Source organism: Electrona antarctica (assembly GCF_951216825.1).
Source record: "Electrona antarctica genome assembly, chromosome: 11".
NCBI lineage: Eukaryota > Metazoa > Chordata > Actinopteri > Myctophiformes > Myctophidae > Electrona > Electrona antarctica.
The window spans coordinates 48035367-48053876 of record NC_136792.1 but is presented as its reverse complement, the minus strand read 5'-3'; the positions used below and the strand labels follow the sequence as shown (position 1 = coordinate 48053876).

The following is an 18510-nucleotide window of genomic DNA, read 5'->3' as shown; positions in this document are numbered from 1 at the left end:
TCGCGGGTAAAGGCGGCAACGAAATTGGAGCCCATAATCTCTCCATCTGATCCTTGGTCTGCTCCGGGGTCTCCTCCCAGGGGGACGTGCATCGAGGACCTCCCTAGGGAGACACTCGAGAGGCATCCTAACCAGATGCCCAAACCTATACTTATATAGCCACTTATGATACTGTAATGATACTGTGATTTTGGTAGACCGCAGATACCACCCTGCGAGGCCTTGGGTTGGTGAGTGATGATTCAGTTGAGTTGAGTTGCGCTGCTCAGAGAACATCATAACACCAGACAGTATCATACGACACATCCTGCAGTTTCATACACACACTAATATATACAGAAATATATAGAAATATATACAGTGTTGGACAGCAGTGGACACATACTGTATTGTACTGTTACTCCACTACATTTGTTTTATTTTAAAACTTGAGTTACTAATTACTTTGTGGATTTTGATTATTATGACAAAACATACATTACCTATACATATATACACCCTATATATATTTCGGCCATTTGAAAATAGCCAATCTACAAGCTCACAATGCACATTGTGAGCTTGTACATCTGCTATTTTAAAAATATTTGTATACAGATAAACTTGTGAAATTGGACATCCTGCATAATGAGAACTTTCTACTTTTGTACTTTAAGTACATTTTGATACCAATACTTTTGTAATTTTACTCAATTACATTTTGTGTTTCTATATTGCAGTACTTTTACTTAAAACAGAATGATAAATGGTACAGATATTTTGTGGTATTTCTTATATTGGCTAAAGTGCCCAACGGCCACCGCTCTAGTAATTGGTAATTTGAAGAAGTGTAAAATCTGTAGATTGGATTGACATGATCTGCATCATCACTATGAAATGAATACTTGTTTGTAAACCATAATTTAGATCACATTTCTAACATCAGTTCTAATCCCCGAAAATCATCCTATACAAACCCTGAACAGTTTTTACCTTGGAAATAGAAATTGTTAAAGTGTAAATAATTTACACTTTTACATTATTGATGATGCATATTAACCATAATCTGGAGAAATGTGACAATTGTAATTGGGCAGTAGCTCAAATCTGATACGGATGGATTTCCAGCTTTCCACGGCCCCCAAAAAAAGGACCTTTCATTGTGAAGAATGCATTTATTGTTTCAAAGTGTTTATGAATCGGCCATATGACCAACAAAGCATCCTCACTCAGGTCGGCCGCTCTCACTGGAACCCTCTCTGACTGCTGCTTTGTGCTTGGCATTGGTAGAAAGTAACATTTAGGCTATACTTAAGTACAATTCTGAGGTATTTGTACTTTACTTTTTCCAATATTTCCAATGCTCTTACTTGTACTTTTACTCCACTACATTTATTTAAAAACGTTAGTTCTATTATTATTATTAAGAAAACATACATTAAACACTTCAGCCCTATATGCATTTCGGCCATTTGAAAATAGCTGATGTACAAGCTCACAATGCGTCGCATCGCGACGCATTGTGAGCTTGTAGATCTGCTATTTTCAAAATATTGTTTTATACATTTGAAAACTTGGAATAGGACATTCTGCATAATAAGTACTTTCTACTTTTGGTATACTTTACATTTTGATGTCAATACTGTCAGTACATTTTGAATACCAGACTTGTACTTGTAACCGAGTATTATTGATACTTTTACTTAAGTAAAACATGAGTTTTAGTAGGTTTTCTACCACTGCTGCTTTGTGCTTGGCTTTGACATGCTCAACCCAGGATGGCCCCGCTGTCATCTTTGAGTGTCCGATACAGACATGAGGTCATAGATGACCTCAACCCTTTTCACGACAAGGCCCATTGTTTATTCTGCATTTCAGCCACGGACCACCATTTGATGACATTTAGCCTCTCAGACCCAAAACCTAAGAATATTTTGTTGTGATAAGACTCTGTCCACAATTCCATGCTGTAGCGTATAGCCTACTGATGGTGGTACCATTAGGAGAGAGAACAGGCAAACATTGATCAAATTAATCAAAATAACAATTATTCTACATTGTCTAATTGTGTAGACTTCTTGTAAATCAAGCAATGCAGATGTTTAACAATAATGTAACTCTTGAGAGTGTAAAATGACCCATAAGGGTCCATTTGGTTTCATTTTACACTCTCAAGAGTTGAAGTTCTATAAAGGTCCATTTGGTTACCAACTCTCCATCATTTAGCTGGAGACCACCTGGAACCCCCTCAAGGACCACTGGTTGAAAACCACTGCAATACAGACATAAGGTCATAGATGAGGAGGAGAAGAAGAAGAAGAAGAAGAAGAAGGCCTCTGCGGAGGCCTGGGACTCCCTTATTTGCGGAGCCTGGGAGTCGATGGGCGCTGATGGGACGCTTGTTTTACAGTGCCGGCTACTACTCGTAGGGCGGTTTATGGGGAAAACGCTCTCGCCAGAACATGACTTACTATTCTCTGCCTATCGGGTCGCAACTCGAGTCGGCTAAGCGAACTTCGCAACGTTCGCCATGGCAGCTCGCTCGCTTTAGCGCTCTCGGTGGGGTGTCTGTCTCACGTGGCTCAAGTTAGCTTGAGACGGCGGGCCTCCGTCGCAGTCTAGTCCATAGAGTTATATATAAACAAGTGCCCCATCAGCGCCCATCGACTCCCAGACTCAGCAAATAAGGGAGTCCCGCAGAGGCCTGCCTGCCAGTGACTCTAAATCCCCTAGTAAACAAACAAGTAGCCAGAGCACGTTGTTTTCCTCAGGGGCAATGCACCCCCCCCCCCCCCCCCCCCCCCCCCAAAACAAAAACAACAACAGATGAACAGCTCTCGTTCACAAAGGGAGCCTTTAGCTTGAGACACTGTCCCATTGTGAGATTTTTATGACCTAACATCTTCATATTTATCATTATTGCTGATGCTTATTTAATGGAACGTTTTAAGAGGCTAGTGGACACATTTTTGTCAAGTGACGTTGCAACAGAGACATTCTTCACAGCTCTCATGGCTTAGATTTGTTTGCTGTTGTTGTTTTGGTTTGTTTGTACTGTGAGTCGACAAACTTCAATGGGGGTGGGGTGGGACAAAATGGGTTTTGTTGAAGAAATAGATTGAGGCAATATATCAAGCATGGGAGTTATATAAATTGCTGCATGGTTGGGGTATTAATTTCCGATATGATAGCATTCGTGTGTGTGTGTCTGCGTGCGTGCGGGCGTGCGTGCGTGCGTGCGCATGTAGAGAGAGAGACTGAGCCATTTGTGACTTGGCTGTGTGCATGTCTGCATGTTTTTACATGATATTGAACTGTGTGTGTGTGTGTGTGTGTGTGTGTGTGAGTGTGTGAGTGTGTGTGTGTGTGTGTGTTCACACGCACAAGACGGACGAGTGCCCACACGTGTATGTAATGTGTGTCCTCAAGCCAAGGGCAACAGAGAACAGAAGAACCACTGACATGTCGAGATGCAAGTCCTTGTTGTCCTCCCTGTTTTATCTGTTTATCTGGGTTAACTGAGGCCTCTGATCCCCCCCCCCCCTCTGTTGTATCTGTCTATCTGGGTTAAGTGAGGCCTCTGCCCCCCCATCCCCAAACCCCCGTTGTATCTGCCTATACAGGTAGGTTAAGTGAGGCCTCTGCCCCCCCCATCCAACAGATACAACAGGGGGGGTTGTATCTGCCTATAGGTTAAGTGAGGCCTCACCCCCCCCCCCCCCCCTCCCTGTTGTATCTGCCTATAGGTTAAGTGAGGCCTCGCCCCCCCCCCCCCCCCCCCCCCCCCCCCCCCCTGTAGTATCTGCCTATAGGTTAAGTGAGGCCTCGCCCCCCCCCCCCCCCCCCCCTCCCTGTTGTATCTGCCTATAGGTTAAGTGAGGCCTCTGTCCCTGTCCCCCCCCCTGTTATATCTTCCTATGGGTTAACTGAGGCCTCTGCTGAGGGCACAGACGAGCTGTCGGGTCAAAAGCAACACCGTCACACAATAAAAACCAACCAAGGGTTTCACAAAGTGTATATATAGACAGATTCTGGCAGGTATAGTCCCCAACAACAAGTCCATCATGATCCTGAATTATACACACACCTGTGAGGGTCTGTTTGGAACCCCCCTCGAGGAAAAAAGGATCCCCGGACCTCACTTTGAGAACCACTGTATTAAAAGCTAAACGTGCTCAATTAAAATCCAGAGTTATGAGACTGAGTGTTGCAGAATGCTGATTTCATTAACAAAAATTCCATGCCATTGTTCTTCGACACAGATTTGAACCGCATGCAAACAATTACACATTGATTCTCATGCCAGCAAAGTAAACGGATCCTCTCCAAACTCCCCTGATCTGAACTGTACACCCAGTCAGGGAAGAACTCTGATCAAGCAGTAGCCTATACCCCTCTCACCCCTTCCAGTTACTGCCATCAGGTCAATGTCCAACTGGTGCACATGTTTTTTTAAATGTGCATAGATAAGCCTTGTCAACGGACACTTTCTGTTACTTAGTTGGGACAATAATAGTTCTTTTTTAGTTTCTTTGAATGTACATACTGTAGATCAGGGTGCAAAAATCATCTTCCGGGTTATAATTTGTGTAGTTCAGATCAGTCCTGTGTTGCCTTAGGTCAGTCGGGGGGAATGGTTGTGTGGGAGCGGGGTGGTGGTGGTGGGGGGGGGGGGGGGGGGGGGGGGGTCGTTCCAGACAGAGCGTGACACCGACTCCTCCACTAGCTCTGCTTTAGGAAACGGGAGAGCCAGGGTTGCTATGGAGACCCGGCCCAATGCAAACAAGCCGCCATCTGCTGCAGTGATATTTGGAGTGGGTTGGTTTTAGCTGAGTTGGGCAGAAAGAGAGAGAGAGAGAGAGAAGGTGGGCGAGAGGCAGAGAGAGAATAGAGACAGACAGGGGGAGAGAGAGAGAGAGTGACGGCAACATAAATCAGTGGCTAAATGGTGAGAGGAGGACGAGGGAGGGAGAGAGAGACGCAGATCAAGAGAGACTGATGGAGAAACAGACACAAAGAGAGAGAGACGGAGACAACATCCCAGGACGAGGGACATGGAGGAGGGGGTCGTATGAGGACAGCTAGGGGACGAGCAGAGAGGAAGGAAGGGAGTCAAGGAGGGACACGGCTAGGAGGAGAGAAGGGGGAGAACAAGGGAGGAAGGGAAGGGTCTGATGTCAGAGCAGTAATGGAGGACATTAGGACGAGACTAAAGATAATGGTGACTAATTAGCATGACTCACAGGTGCGAATAACAGGCATGGCACCTGTTATTTGCATGCGTGCACGCAGCACGCACGCACGCACACACACACACACACACACACGTGTAGCTAACGCAGAGACTCATTAATCTTTGGTTCAAGGCAATATTGGTGATAAACACACAGAGCAGCCAGCCATTTTGTTTTTCCATTCCCAGCAGAAAAGGGGTGATTGATGATGCACCTATCAGCATGGGGACCATATAAAGCCCTGTTCATACTCTAGTTTTAGGTGATAAGGTGACCACCGAAAACCACAACACGACGTCACTGAGCAGCTGTGATAAGCGACTCACCGCTCACCCAAACACATCTCTCTGTCACCTTTTTATCATCACCTACAGTAAAACTGGAGTATGACTATAGGCCTTAAGAGAGAAGTGCTGCGACACCACGATGTCACTTATAGCAGTACGGTTCCCAAACGTTTTAGCCCGTGACCCAAAAGAGAAATTATATTATGTTTGCACGGGACCCAAACTAGTGAAAATAGTAGAACTACAAAAGTAGTAACTACAAAGTAGAACTACAAAGTAGTAGTTATACTTTGTAGTTCGTAGTAGTTTGGCTACTTTGTAGAACTACTACTACTTTTAGCCGATCTGCTTGTAGATCGGCTACTTTCACTACTTCTTAAAGGAGAATTCCATGCTAGAAGGCTTTCTTACCTTTATTTGTAGTTGTTACGTCCCCAACAAAGAGGTCCAGGTGTTATTTTGTGCAAAAGTGCATTATTGGCTATTTCCCCTAATATAAGCCTTCGATGGGGGTTGGGTTTTTGTGCTAATTCGCTTATTTCCATCGAAATAAGTAGTAAAGTGTGCCGCTTGGGATACTATTTACATTATGAAGAGAGGATATATACCTTCTTTTTTTTTTTTTTTTGGCGATGGAAATAAGCGAATTAGCACACCCCAAAGCCCTATTCAATTCAATGCAATTCATTGAGGGCTTATGGTAGGGGAAATAGCCAATAATGCACTTTTGCACAAAATAACACCTGGACCTCTTTGGTGGGACGTAACAACTACAAATAAAGGTAAGAAAGCCTTCTAGCATGGAATTCTCCTTTAAACATTTGTTTTCTAACCATCCATCCATCTTCAACCGCTTATCCGTAGTCGGGTCGTGGGAGCACCAGAGAGCTCCAGACTTCCCTCTCCAGAGCAACATTAGTGACTTCCTCCTGGGGGATCCCGAGACGTTCCAAGGCCAGTGAGTCGATGTAATCCCTCCATCGGCACCTTGGTCTGCCCCGGGGTCTCCTCCCAGTGGGAAGTGCCTCGAGGACCTCCCTAGGGAGACGCCCGAGAGGCATCCTAACCAGATGCCGGAACCACCTAAGCTGGCTCCTTTCCAGGCGAAGAAGCAGCGACGCTACTCAGAGTCTCTCCCGCGTGACTGAACTTCTCACCCTATCTCTAAGGGAGATGCCAGCCACCCGTCGAAGAAAGCTAATTTCGGCCGCTTGTATTCGCGACCTTATTCTTTCGGTCATGACCCACACTTCATGACCATAGGTGAGAGTAGAACTAGAAACGAAGATTGCTCGGTAGACAGAGAGCTTTGCCTTCTGGCTCAGCTCTCTTTTACAGCGACTGCAATTCTAATTTATGGAATTTCTCAGATTTATTTTGCTTTTTTTTGGGAATGTTTTTTTTTAACATTTTTGAAATAATATTTAAAAACAAAATGTAGGAAACAAACAATAAAGGGATCCCAGTGTTTGGGAAACAGTGACTTATAGCAGTGGTTCCCAAAGTGGGGTCCGGGGACCACCAGAGGTCCTTGAGGGAGTTCCAGGGGGGTTTAAGAAGTAGTGAAAGTAGCCGATCTAGGGCTTGTAGATCGGCTACTTTGTAGTTCTACAAAGTAGTAGTAGTTCTACTAAGTAGCCAAACTACTACGAACTACAAAGTAGAACTACTACTTTGTAGTTCTACTTCGCAGTTACTACTTTTGTAGTTATACTATTTTCACTAGTTTGGGTCCCGTGCAAACATAATATCATAATATCATATCTTGGAAATTCAACGGCTTGAGAATCACTGCTAGAGCCGTCTTTACACATGGGGGTCTGCGGGCTAATTAGTGTCAATTTGGAGGCAGAGGGTTCCTGACTGCCTTTACTGCATGCCTTTACCCCCCCCCCCCCCCACAGTGAACAAAACTAATAAGACAAGACTGAGGCCTAACATACTGTATGAAGGAACTATTAAGGCACATTCCATAACGTAGATATCAAGGTGCATTTTAATTGTTGAAGATCCAATGATATAGTCAGCATCATCATCATCCTTTACAAAAGACATTAAAATTGAAACATTTTTTCAGTAAAAAAGTAGTAAGTATCATACATACAGCCAACCTGGGGTACCAGAGAGAGACAGAGAGAGAGACAGAGAGACAGAGAGAGAGTGAGAGAGAGAGAGAGCATCCATCATCTGACAAAATTGTAAATAAAATACAATACATTGACACTATTTACAGTTTGTAACACAGAGGTTGACACAAATTGTAACTCTCACGGTGAATACAGTAAATAGAATATATATTCATATATTAAGATCTGCCATTTACAAAATCATAATGCATATATATATATATATATATATATTATATAATATATATTTATCACAGAGAAAGGCTATCCACGAACCTTGGCTTCCAGCTATTCACAATAATAACTCCCATGTTTCACAACACTTTGCCCAAGCAAAAACAAAGATCTTTTGTTTGGTCAATTCATTGTTGATGGGCGGGTTCTTTGGTTGTGCCGTGGTTATACTTTCACACGCTCTGATTGGTGGCCTGGACCAACTCGTCCGCCAGGCGTATAGGGTTGGGAAGCGACCATTCGAAACCCGACCCGGGTTGTGCTTATAACCACGCCCCGCTTCTGTGGCCAACGCAGAAGTGGCTCCCGAGTCCCGACGAGGACAGAATAGTAAGTCATGTTTTGGGCGAGAGCGTCAAAGTGGCTACTGGCCAATCACAACCCGGGTAGGGTTTCGGGGCACGTGGTTGGTTGGGGAACCTTTAGGATTTTAACCATTCCGGTTCCTTAACGAGATTCCCTCTTAACACTCCGATTCCTTAACGGTTCCCTTAAATGATTACTATAGGGGACTCCAATTGGATCCTTACAGGACTGTAACGCAGAGAGAGTACAAATGGAACCATTTTTATCCTCTCAGAGTGAAATTAAAACATTTGAGAACCACATAGTAATTGTAATAGCAGACATCAAGTCCACATACCAGCTCTGACAGTGTGATGAAAAAACGGTTCCAGAAACGGTTCCAAATACGATGGAAAACCTATTCCGGTTCTTCAATCTCGGAAACCGGGTCTGAAATAGAACCGGTTCCGTGTCCGAACCCTAGTCAGGTGCTGTCGTTACAGAGGAGATTATGGGCTGCCTGCCAGAGTTTGCAGTCTTAAATTCCGAAAATGAGTTAGAATTCTTGCACTCCCCGTTACTTTGTCTCAAAGTCTATTTTTTTTGTTTTGTTTTGTTTTGTTTTTATGCCTGAACTAATGTTAATACAATACATCAGTGAATATCCCACTTGTGAATTTCTAAGCTTATTTCAACAAGTAACATTACACATCATCATGTCGAACACGCTAGCATTCATGGTGGTGACCTTGAGGTCAACTGAGGTGTACTAGTTCGTCTGTGGCCTAACTAGCCTAACTTTCATTTTCCACACACGTTCGGCAATAATGGAAAAATCCAATGTCAAAGTCCCACAGCCTTTTTGCAGAGGGACCCATGAAGATTCACTTCATACTAACTTCCTCCGTCCGCCTACAAAAAGTAGATGTAAAATAAATGACCGCTGTATTCTGTTCAGGCCCATGGTTCTAGTTAGATTATATTGAGTTAAGCTGAGTAACTTTAAGGGCAATGCTGATAACAACATGACACATACTGTAGTGACCCGCAGAGCAACGGATTTCATAAAACCATTCCTAGCAACGGAGAATCCCTGGCTGTGTAATCCTGCAATGCCCAGTGTGAATGTGCTGAGGTCTGGCCTTCTCCAAGTCTCGCGTGGCCAGACTGTTGCCTCTCGTAATTTTCAAATGCTTCCCTCATACAGTTCTGGAGCAACAGAAGCTCTTTCCAATGATTTTCACTTGGCGCCAAAACAAGTCCTACTCGAAGCAAAACAGTGTGTCGATTGTTGATTGAAGCTAAAGATGGCTAGTTAGTTTTTGGCATTGTTTCTTCTTTCACTAGTTTTGTCGGTGTTAATTACATGATACTTTTCTGTGTTCAACTATCCGCGCAACAAATAAAATTAATACATAAAATAAAATGAATCTCCCGCTCGTATGACTCGATCTATGCTCCCGTCTCGGTTGTGTTTCCAATGGCACTACAGTTCCGTAAGCACCGCGTCGTGATTGGTTTAACCCATTTTGATCAGGTTCTAAAAATGTCTTCTACATCCTGACAGTTTTCTGAAAAAGCTATGTTTCTGTGTCAGTCGTTCTTCGACTTTTCAAAAATAGCAGACCTACAAGCTCGTAGCGCGCCACTCGGTGGCGCGCTATGAGCTTGTAGATCTGCTATTTTTCAATAGCTAAAGCATAACATAATGCTAACACCAAAAGGGGTTCCCGCCCAAAATGGGTTAATATCTTTCCGGTCTGAGCAACGGCTTCCGTTACTCGGCTATTGGGAGTTGTAGTAGTTCCAGACTCTACATAGCATTTGGAGGATTGTGGAATAGTTGGTCTGGCTACGCGAGACTAAATGCCCAGTGAGGATGTGTTGATGTCTGGCCTTCTCTAATGTTATCCATCAGTTTTGTCCCTCATAATAACTCTGAAGCCTAGTTTATATTGGCCACACAATGGGCTCACTCAACAAAAAGTCTGATATTTCTGGCAAGCGGCACCATCACGCGACAGAGTACAAATTATAGGCGGTAAGATCCCTCAGTGTTAATGTATCCATTTGTAACTTTGAGAGTGTGCATGGTCAAATGTAACCAAACATCCCTTCATTTAAAGGTATATTCAGTGATTTCACTTAATTCAAATATCACTTCATTTTTTGTTTTGTTGTGATAATCCTCCCTACTATAGAGTGTGCTGACCATATAAGGAGTTCCTCCCTGTCCCCAGTTTACCCCTGGGGGTCAAAAAACCATAGGTTTCGTTTTTGGCTAGGTGGCAAAACCTTCATCCAATCAGGATAGAGAGGGGCCTTCCGCTAATTATGATCGAGCGGGGGCGGGCCTTGGTGTGTGTGCTGTTGGCCTGTCACGTGTCACCTGCACTGTAGTGCTTGCATGTGCTTGTTACCGGGGCGGACCGGGGTTTTTTCCAAATTACCCAAATCACTGAATGCTCCTTTAAGGGTTGTTTGGTAATATGGCACCATTTGGTGACATACCTGTATATGTACACTTTTAGAGTTACATTTCCATGATGTTACTGTGTGAGCAGCTTTTAAAGCAGTTGAAGAAAGTCACTATAGGAGACCATACAACACGAGCGTGAAGTGTTAAGGGCTGTTTACAGTCCCTTTCCCTTTTGGAAAAATACCATACATGTGTTTTCGGGTAGCGCTGTGTAGCGCTGTGTATCGCTGTGTAGCGCTGTGTAGCGCTGTGTATCGCTGTGTAGCGCTGTGTAGCGCTGTGTAGCGCTGTGTAGCGCTGTGTAGCGCTGTGTAGCGCTGTGTAGCGCTGTGTATCGCTCGTGTGGGACGGGGGTTCGGAGCTGCAGGGTTAGCAACTAAGTTGCAATTAAATGTCTTGATGTCATATTCGATTAAATGCAAATTTTGGTCATGGGTGGTATGGTAGATCCAAATGTTGTACTTTTACTCAACTAGCCTACATTTATGTGACGGCTTCAGTTACTACTTTGTAGATTTGGATTATTATAACCGGTACAAAACATTACTCACTTCAGCCCTATATACATTTTGGCCATTTGAAAATGCCCGTTGTAATTTGTGAGCTTGTAGATCGGCTATTTTTTTTCAAAAGAGTTTTATACATTTGAAAACTTCAAATGGGACATTCTACATAATGAGTACTTTGGTACTTCAAGTACATTTTGACGCAATGTACTTTTACCCAAGTACATTTTGAATTCCGGACTTTTGCATTGCAGTATCGATACTTTTACTTGAAGTAAAACATTTGAGTACTTTTCCCACCACTGTCCATAATATTGTATAGTATGTGTATGTTCATTCACTTAAAATAGGCAGTAGGAGGAGGAGGCGGAGGAGGAGGCGGAGAGCTCTCGTTATGATGAACAACACTTTTTTGGGAAACCCAGCCCCAAGTGGTTCACCTGAGACACGCTTATCCCATTCAGGCCTGACGTCGAAATAAAAAAAACGTTCGCTCTGAAAGAATACAAATTCAAAGATTTGTGCCGCATTTTTACGATTTTTCAAAAATAGCAGACCTACAAGTTCATAGCGCGCCACTCGGTGGCGCGCTATGAGCTTGTAGATCTGCTATTTTTCAATAGCTAAAGTATAACATAATGCTTAGTTAAAACACCAAAAGGGGTTCCCGCCCAAAATGACACCGATGCGTCCTCAGGTCTAAATGGGTTATGCCGTGTAATTCAAACCAGCCCCAAGTGACAAAAGGTAGACCCGGAGATGTATTACCGGCACTAGACGTACGTACACAGAAGGGAAAAGCGACCGGTTCACCTTACATTGCGTGACTGCGCACCGACGAACGGATGAACTGGAAAAACCCAAAGGCCGGTCCTCCTAGCTGCTTCACTTCACTTCACTCCACTGCTGCTGCGAGCGAGGTCAAATTCCTCAGAGGGTTTTTAGGACAAGCTGACGTCTGTTTGAATCCCTGTCACTGTCATCCCACCATCCTGGCTCTTCTAACTAAGCCTCGTCGTCGCTATAGCTGCTGCTAAGACCTGGTGCATGCGGACTATACTTTGGCCAGCTGCCTCCATAAAGAAGTGGATTAGGGTCTTCCACTCTCCCCTGCCCCATCCCAGCCCACCCAGGGTCAGGGTCAGGGCCGCCTGGCCTGGCTGGCAGACAGCATGCCTGTGAGCCGCCTTCGTGCCAAGCACTGTCGACCCAGCTGGCATCGTCATGGCCCAGATCAGCTGGATTTGACATTAACCATCTCGGGACGTATATACGTCTCATTCAAGCTGCATTGGGGGGATGCCGTGGGAATGCCCGTCAGCTGTTTAATCCATTTAGGCCTGACGTCGAAATAAGAAAAAACGTTCGCCCTGAAAGAATATATACCTATTCAAAGATTTGTGCCGCATTCTTACGGTTTTTCAAAAATAGCAGACCTACAAGCTCGTAGCGCGCCACTCAGTGGCGCGCTATGAGCTTGTAGATCTGCTATTTTTCAATAGCTAAAGTATAACAGAACGCTTGAAACACCAAAAGGGGTTCCCGTACAGAATGGGTTAAAACCGGGGGCCAGTGAGTGAACCCTGTCAAACCAGGACACTGGCCCTCTCTCTCTCTCTCTCTCTCTGACGACATTTCCATTCGGAAGGCATTTCTCTTCTGCAACTAAAAATGTCAAGTTAGCAGTTAGTAGTAATTGCCCCCTGTTATATAAAAAAAAAAAAAGGGACCAGCATTGACTGTATTGCTTCGGGTGTTTGAATTACGATCATTAAATCATGACTGCTGCAGTAACGACGCAGATACAACAAGGCTTTCTCTTCTCGTTGTTTTCTTCTTCTACTGCCGGACGGACGTCGGTCATCTAGCTCTGCTAGTTTCATTACAATGATCTTCTTCTAGTGTCAGCCGTGCCTGTCCTCCGTCTGTTCTGTATATACAGCTATAACCTGTCGGTCGGGCTGGGATGTCTTAGAACTGTGTGTGTGTGTGCGTGTGTGTGTGTGTGTGTGCGTGTGCGTGTGTGTGTGTGTGTGTGTGTGTGTGTGTGTGTGTGTGTGTGTGTGTGTGTGTGTGTGTGTGTGTGTGTGTGTGTGTGCGTGCGTGCGTGCGTGCGTGCGTGCGTGCGTGCGTGCGTGTGTGTGTGGTTATCAGCAGCGGCAGGAGAGGGGAGTGAGGGGGGGGGGGGTATAGGGGTTTACAGAGGTTAATGGTAAATCAACCATACCAAAGTCACACACTCATCCGCCGTCACCATGCCCGGCTCCTTCCCTCCCCTCCCAGCCACCCCCCCCCCCCCCCCAATCCCCCCCCCCCCCTCCCTTCCCCGAACAGACTGTCTATCCATCCGTCCGTCCATCCATCCGTCCAGCCAGCCAGCCAGCCAGTCGCGCTGCTCGCTGTCCTTCATGCTTCATGTGGTCGCTCCGCTACGCCCCTCAGTCCCAGCCGTTGTCCTTGATCATGTGGGCCAGTTCGATGATGAACTTGCCCTCCTTGTACTTCTGACTGCTCTCGAAGGCGTGCTCCTGTAGACGGACAGAGAGGTCGGAGAGGTTAGGAGTTAGAACGAAGGAAGGAGACGCTTATTCGATCTTTTTATACCTCACATAACGTATCGCAAAATATATACAGTAAATATATATAATTCGTTGCTGTCGGGAGGAAACTCCCGACAGCAAGAGGAAACTCTAAATTTTAGATTTTTTCATAATTTTTTTGGAGAAACTCCACTTGAGCTGTATTCGGGTAAAGTGGTGATAATATAATGACATATGCAAGTATCTGATAATATGCAAAGTCACAATACCAACTTTGATGAGGCAGTATTGCTTTATTTAAAAAATATTAGGTTTTCTTCAATTTCTGAAAAATTAAGAGGTTTCCTCCCGACAGCAGAGATTATAACCTCAAGCTTTAAAGCAGTGGTTCCCAAAGTGGGGTCCGGGGACCCCCGGGGGTCCTTGAGGGAGTATCAGGGGGTCCTGAGCTAAATGATAGTTAGGAACCAAATGGACCCTTATGGGTCTGTAACTCTGAGAGTATACAAATGGAACCAAATGGACCCGCTCTCAGAGTTAAATTAACATTGATTTTACAATATAAATTGGGGGTCCTAGAGATAGAAATGCCATCAAATGGGGGTCCGTAGCCTAATGCATGTCAAACTGGGGGTCCTTGAAATTTAACGGTTTGAGAATCACTGCTAGAGCCGTTCAAATCTTCTCTCCCTGGCATATCTTTTCAAATGGGGGTCAGCGGGCTAATTAGTGTCAATTTGGGGGTCCTTGACATGAAAAAGTTTGGGAACCACAACCAGTGCTTTAAAGCACCTGGTGATACAACATTTTTTTGCTCCAGATCCAATTCCGATCATTTGATTTTGAGTATCTATCTGCCAATACAGATTTTTCCCGATCCGATATTTATATATTTTCTATAGAACACTTATCACATATCACAGAACACCAAAAATCACAGACCTAATATCCAGTCTAATATCATGATATGGATATAATATTGAGGGATGTCCCGATCATGTTTCTTTTGCTCCCGGGACAACCCCAGTTATTTGTCGCCTAGTCTGAAATAGTCCAGAATCATTCTGTCAGAATGACATGCCCAAATATGGAGCCGCCAGGTTGAAAATGGGTCTGTGGGTTTTTAACTAAAGAAAAGTGTTATGAGCTTGTGACAAATAAATAATAACTGCATAGGATCCGATGGAACAAGTCAGATGGCATCTCCATTCTCCATCGTCTGGATCTCTCTTGCTACTGTGAACCAAGCTGCCTGGAGACCAAGATGGTGGATCGGACTCCACCTTAAACCTCACGCGATTGGCTTCTAGTCTAACTCATTCCTCTCTTTTTCTAGCTTTCCTAGCTCTCTCCTCAAAAGGCCAGCGGTGATGGGCGGGTGACAGGCACAACAGTCAGTCAGTGAACACTGCAGAGGAGTCTGCATGCATGGCCAAATTATTGACTGGAGTAGTCCCACTGATCCTTGAAGCACCAACCGTACCGTTTTAACTAGAGATGTCCCGATACTGTATCGGTATCAGGAAAAGTATCGGATCGGCCCTTATTTGTCATATCGGGTCATATCGGTATCGGTGAATACCGGTCTAACCACCGATCCGACACAAGGCCTATGGCAGGTAAATCAAATGTTGGGATGTGGAGTTTGCTTTGGAGTTGCCCAAACTGCAAGTGCACATTTGAGTGAGGAGTCTGCTATAAACACAACACGAGGTATATAGCTATAAACACAACATGAGATCACGACACTGGTATCGGTATTCGGCATCGGTATCGGCTAACACAGAAGTTGAGGTATCGTGATCGGATCGGAAGCGAAAAAAGTGTATCGGGACATCCCTAGTTTTAACTTTTGTATACCTCCACTGAGCACCTGGTTGATTTTTTTTTCTCCAACTAAATGTATGTTTTGTTTCTCTTAGTTTTCACGGTGTCTGTTTGGAGGAGTTGGAAAGGCGTATGTTAAATAAAAACCAAGATAAAGACATCTATCTGTATGATGCGTAGATGAGGCGTGCAGTGTTAAAGCGCAAATAACATGCATTTTGAAACTGCTTTTAATATTGAATATCATATTGTTTATGTCCCTCAAAGTTATTTCTAATGGTTTGAGCTTCAATCACCACTCTGATATAACCAGCCCTTGTCATTTCTTTCTGGAGAGTTTTAGCTGCAGTACCACAATGTCCTGAGGTGGTGGGGGTGCTGATATGCAGATTATTTATATTTGAGTCATTATAATACTGATGCTAGATAAAAGTTTGTTTCCATTCCATGCCAGCTTGATAAATCAACAATGGTGGACATTGTAAACAAAGTGGAAATGCAAATTTGGAACTGAAGACTGAAGAAGAGGAGGAATTATACAAAGTAGGGTGACATTGATGACATCACGATGAGGACAAAATCAGTTGAGCTGTTCTTGAGAGCAATTTCCATTAAAGCACCTATATGATATGAAAGCCTGATTGTTCAAAATTGGTTATTTGTGGGGATTGAAAACACATATGGGAGCCCCAGAAACACAAAAGAAATGGAAAAAGTTGAATTTTATGTTATAGGTCCTTTCATTTTGTTGACTAACACTTAAAAACGACTAAAAGACTAAGGCTTTTCCAGAAGACTAAATAAAAATATTATGAAAAAATTAACACCGGATGCGTGGACATTTCACTTTTTGTTTTACTGCTCTAAATACGATTCTGGTTAATAAGATGTCTTCTATATGTGGGGATTTCCTAGATTTAAATGACTATGTAAAAATGGAGATATGTTTTGCCAAAGGGACTTTCGTTGTAGCAGATCTTATCTGTCAAGCTTGGGAAAGAAGGCAGAGTACTCTGTATACATCTGAGGTGTAATATAATGAATTATGTAATGTAAACATGCTGTAAATGCATAAATTATGTAATGTAAAACATGCTGTAATTGCAACTGTGAAATGGTGTCTTATAAACCCATGAGGGTTGGGCACAAGGTGTGCATGACACGACAATAAATAAACAATCAATCAATCAATCAATCAATCAATCAATCATATTTAACCTGTTTCAGTTAAAGAATACACAGCTAAGCAGTGTATTCCATATTACCAATAGTACTCAAGCAAATCTGCATAAATACATGGCCTTAAACCTGAATATATCCAGTAAATGACTTCATGTTTCATGATGAAGCCTCTCTATCTGGTGTTGTATTGAGCTACTTTCAGCTAGCGTGTCATCAGATATGTTGCTTGAGGAGGGCAGTAGGTCAAGCTTCTCCCGCGGAACTTTGACGACAGAGAAAAACAAGCCGGGGCCTGAAAACCGATATTAACGGCTGCACACTCCACTCAGTCATATTTGGTGTCTCTGCGGTCGTGTACTGGCTGCACATGTGCACGTACGCGCATGTCCACATGTCTGTGTACTATAACGATCTCGTTGTGGTACTTCTGTTTTGTTTGGCCCGTTTGCCAGACCGCATTAGAGGGGAGTTATTTTTAAAGAGAAGGATTTGGGTGAGGTCTTGTTGCCGCATGATTACGAATCACACACCTTTTTTTTTAATTATAGATAGACATGTTAGGGTGGAGGTTAACCCATTTTGGGCGGGAACCCCTTTTGGTGATTTTTTTTTTCACTTCATTTTTATTGATGAAAAGACAGACAACAAAACAAAACAAAAAGACAAGACGAAAAAAAAAAAGAACAAAAAGAGGAAGACAAAAACAAAAAACAAAAGACAAAGCTGCATTTTTCATATTGCAAGATACATTCATTGAAATCCTATTGCATTATCGCTAGGCTGAGAGAAGAGATCCCACTTTCCCTTTTGGTGTTTTAAACATTATGTTATAATTTAGCTATTGAAAAATAGCAGATCTACAAGCTCATAGCGCGCCACCGAGTGGCGCGCTACGAGCTTGTAGGTCTGCTATTTTAGAAAAATCGTGAAAATGTGCCTCAAATTTGGAATATATTTTTTCAGAACGAACGTTTTTAACTCAAATCTTTGCTTCTGGAGGGTCCCTGGAACAACATATTTTCAGATGAGGGTCGGAGGCCAATTTTTGGGGTCCTTGACATGAAATATTGACATATTATTGAAACATAGGTATTTCAGAAAACTGTCAGGATTTAGAAGACATTTTTTTCAGGCCTAAATAGGTTAAGGTTAAGGTAAGGTGCTACTGCAGGGGAATGAACGCAAGTCAATGGAATGTTTGCATAGAGTATATGTCAGCAGCAACGAGGGAGGGTGTGCATGTATGTACGCGCGTGTGTTTGGCACACAGACAGAGACGGAGCCACAAGAAGACCCTGTTATACTCTCACCTCCATGTTTATGGGATCTGGCAGTGACAGCTGCAACATACTCTGCGGTGATATATGGGGCAGCAACCATCCAAGGAGCCCTAGTTGCAGATCACATAAACTCCGAGGCCTAAAATACCACCTCTACTAAGTACATGCAAGGCCGCGCGTGGCGGGTGGCGTTCAATATCACAACGTTGGGTCAGATAGCTGCCGCGACTCTAATATAGCCTGGCTTGGCCATGCTGATATCATAACTGTCCGCAGAGGGCAATTGTTTTTTTGGGTTGTTTTTTTTTGCACCGGCAGATTCGCGTCTGGCCACTGTGAGGCAACTATAGGCAATGTAAAATAAGTATTTAATTCATCGTAATAGGTGTGTGTATATAAATAGTTGTGTCTTTTCGTTGTAACCTCAACTTGTTGTTCATCTATCAGTCTGCTGTTCACACATCTTGATGTTCAGTGTGCACTCACCTGAATGACTGCGGGGGTATTTCTGAGGACCCAAGGAAGTGCACTGTTTACTTTAAACACCTTGC

General features: G+C 43.7%; 1 protein-coding gene across 1 annotated transcript in view; it reads right to left on the bottom strand.

Annotated features, from left to right (window-relative positions):
* Positions 1-13478: 13478 nt before the first annotated feature.
* Positions 13479-18510, bottom strand: part of LOC306932242 (protein yippee-like 2) — a 22315-nt gene continuing 17283 nt past the window's right edge. The window contains exon 5 of the mRNA XM_079513955.1: positions 13479-13658. Within this exon, the coding sequence (XP_079370081.1) occupies positions 13569-13658 (90 nt within the window). The 3' untranslated portion in view covers positions 13479-13568. The remainder of the gene's footprint in view (positions 13659-18510) is intronic.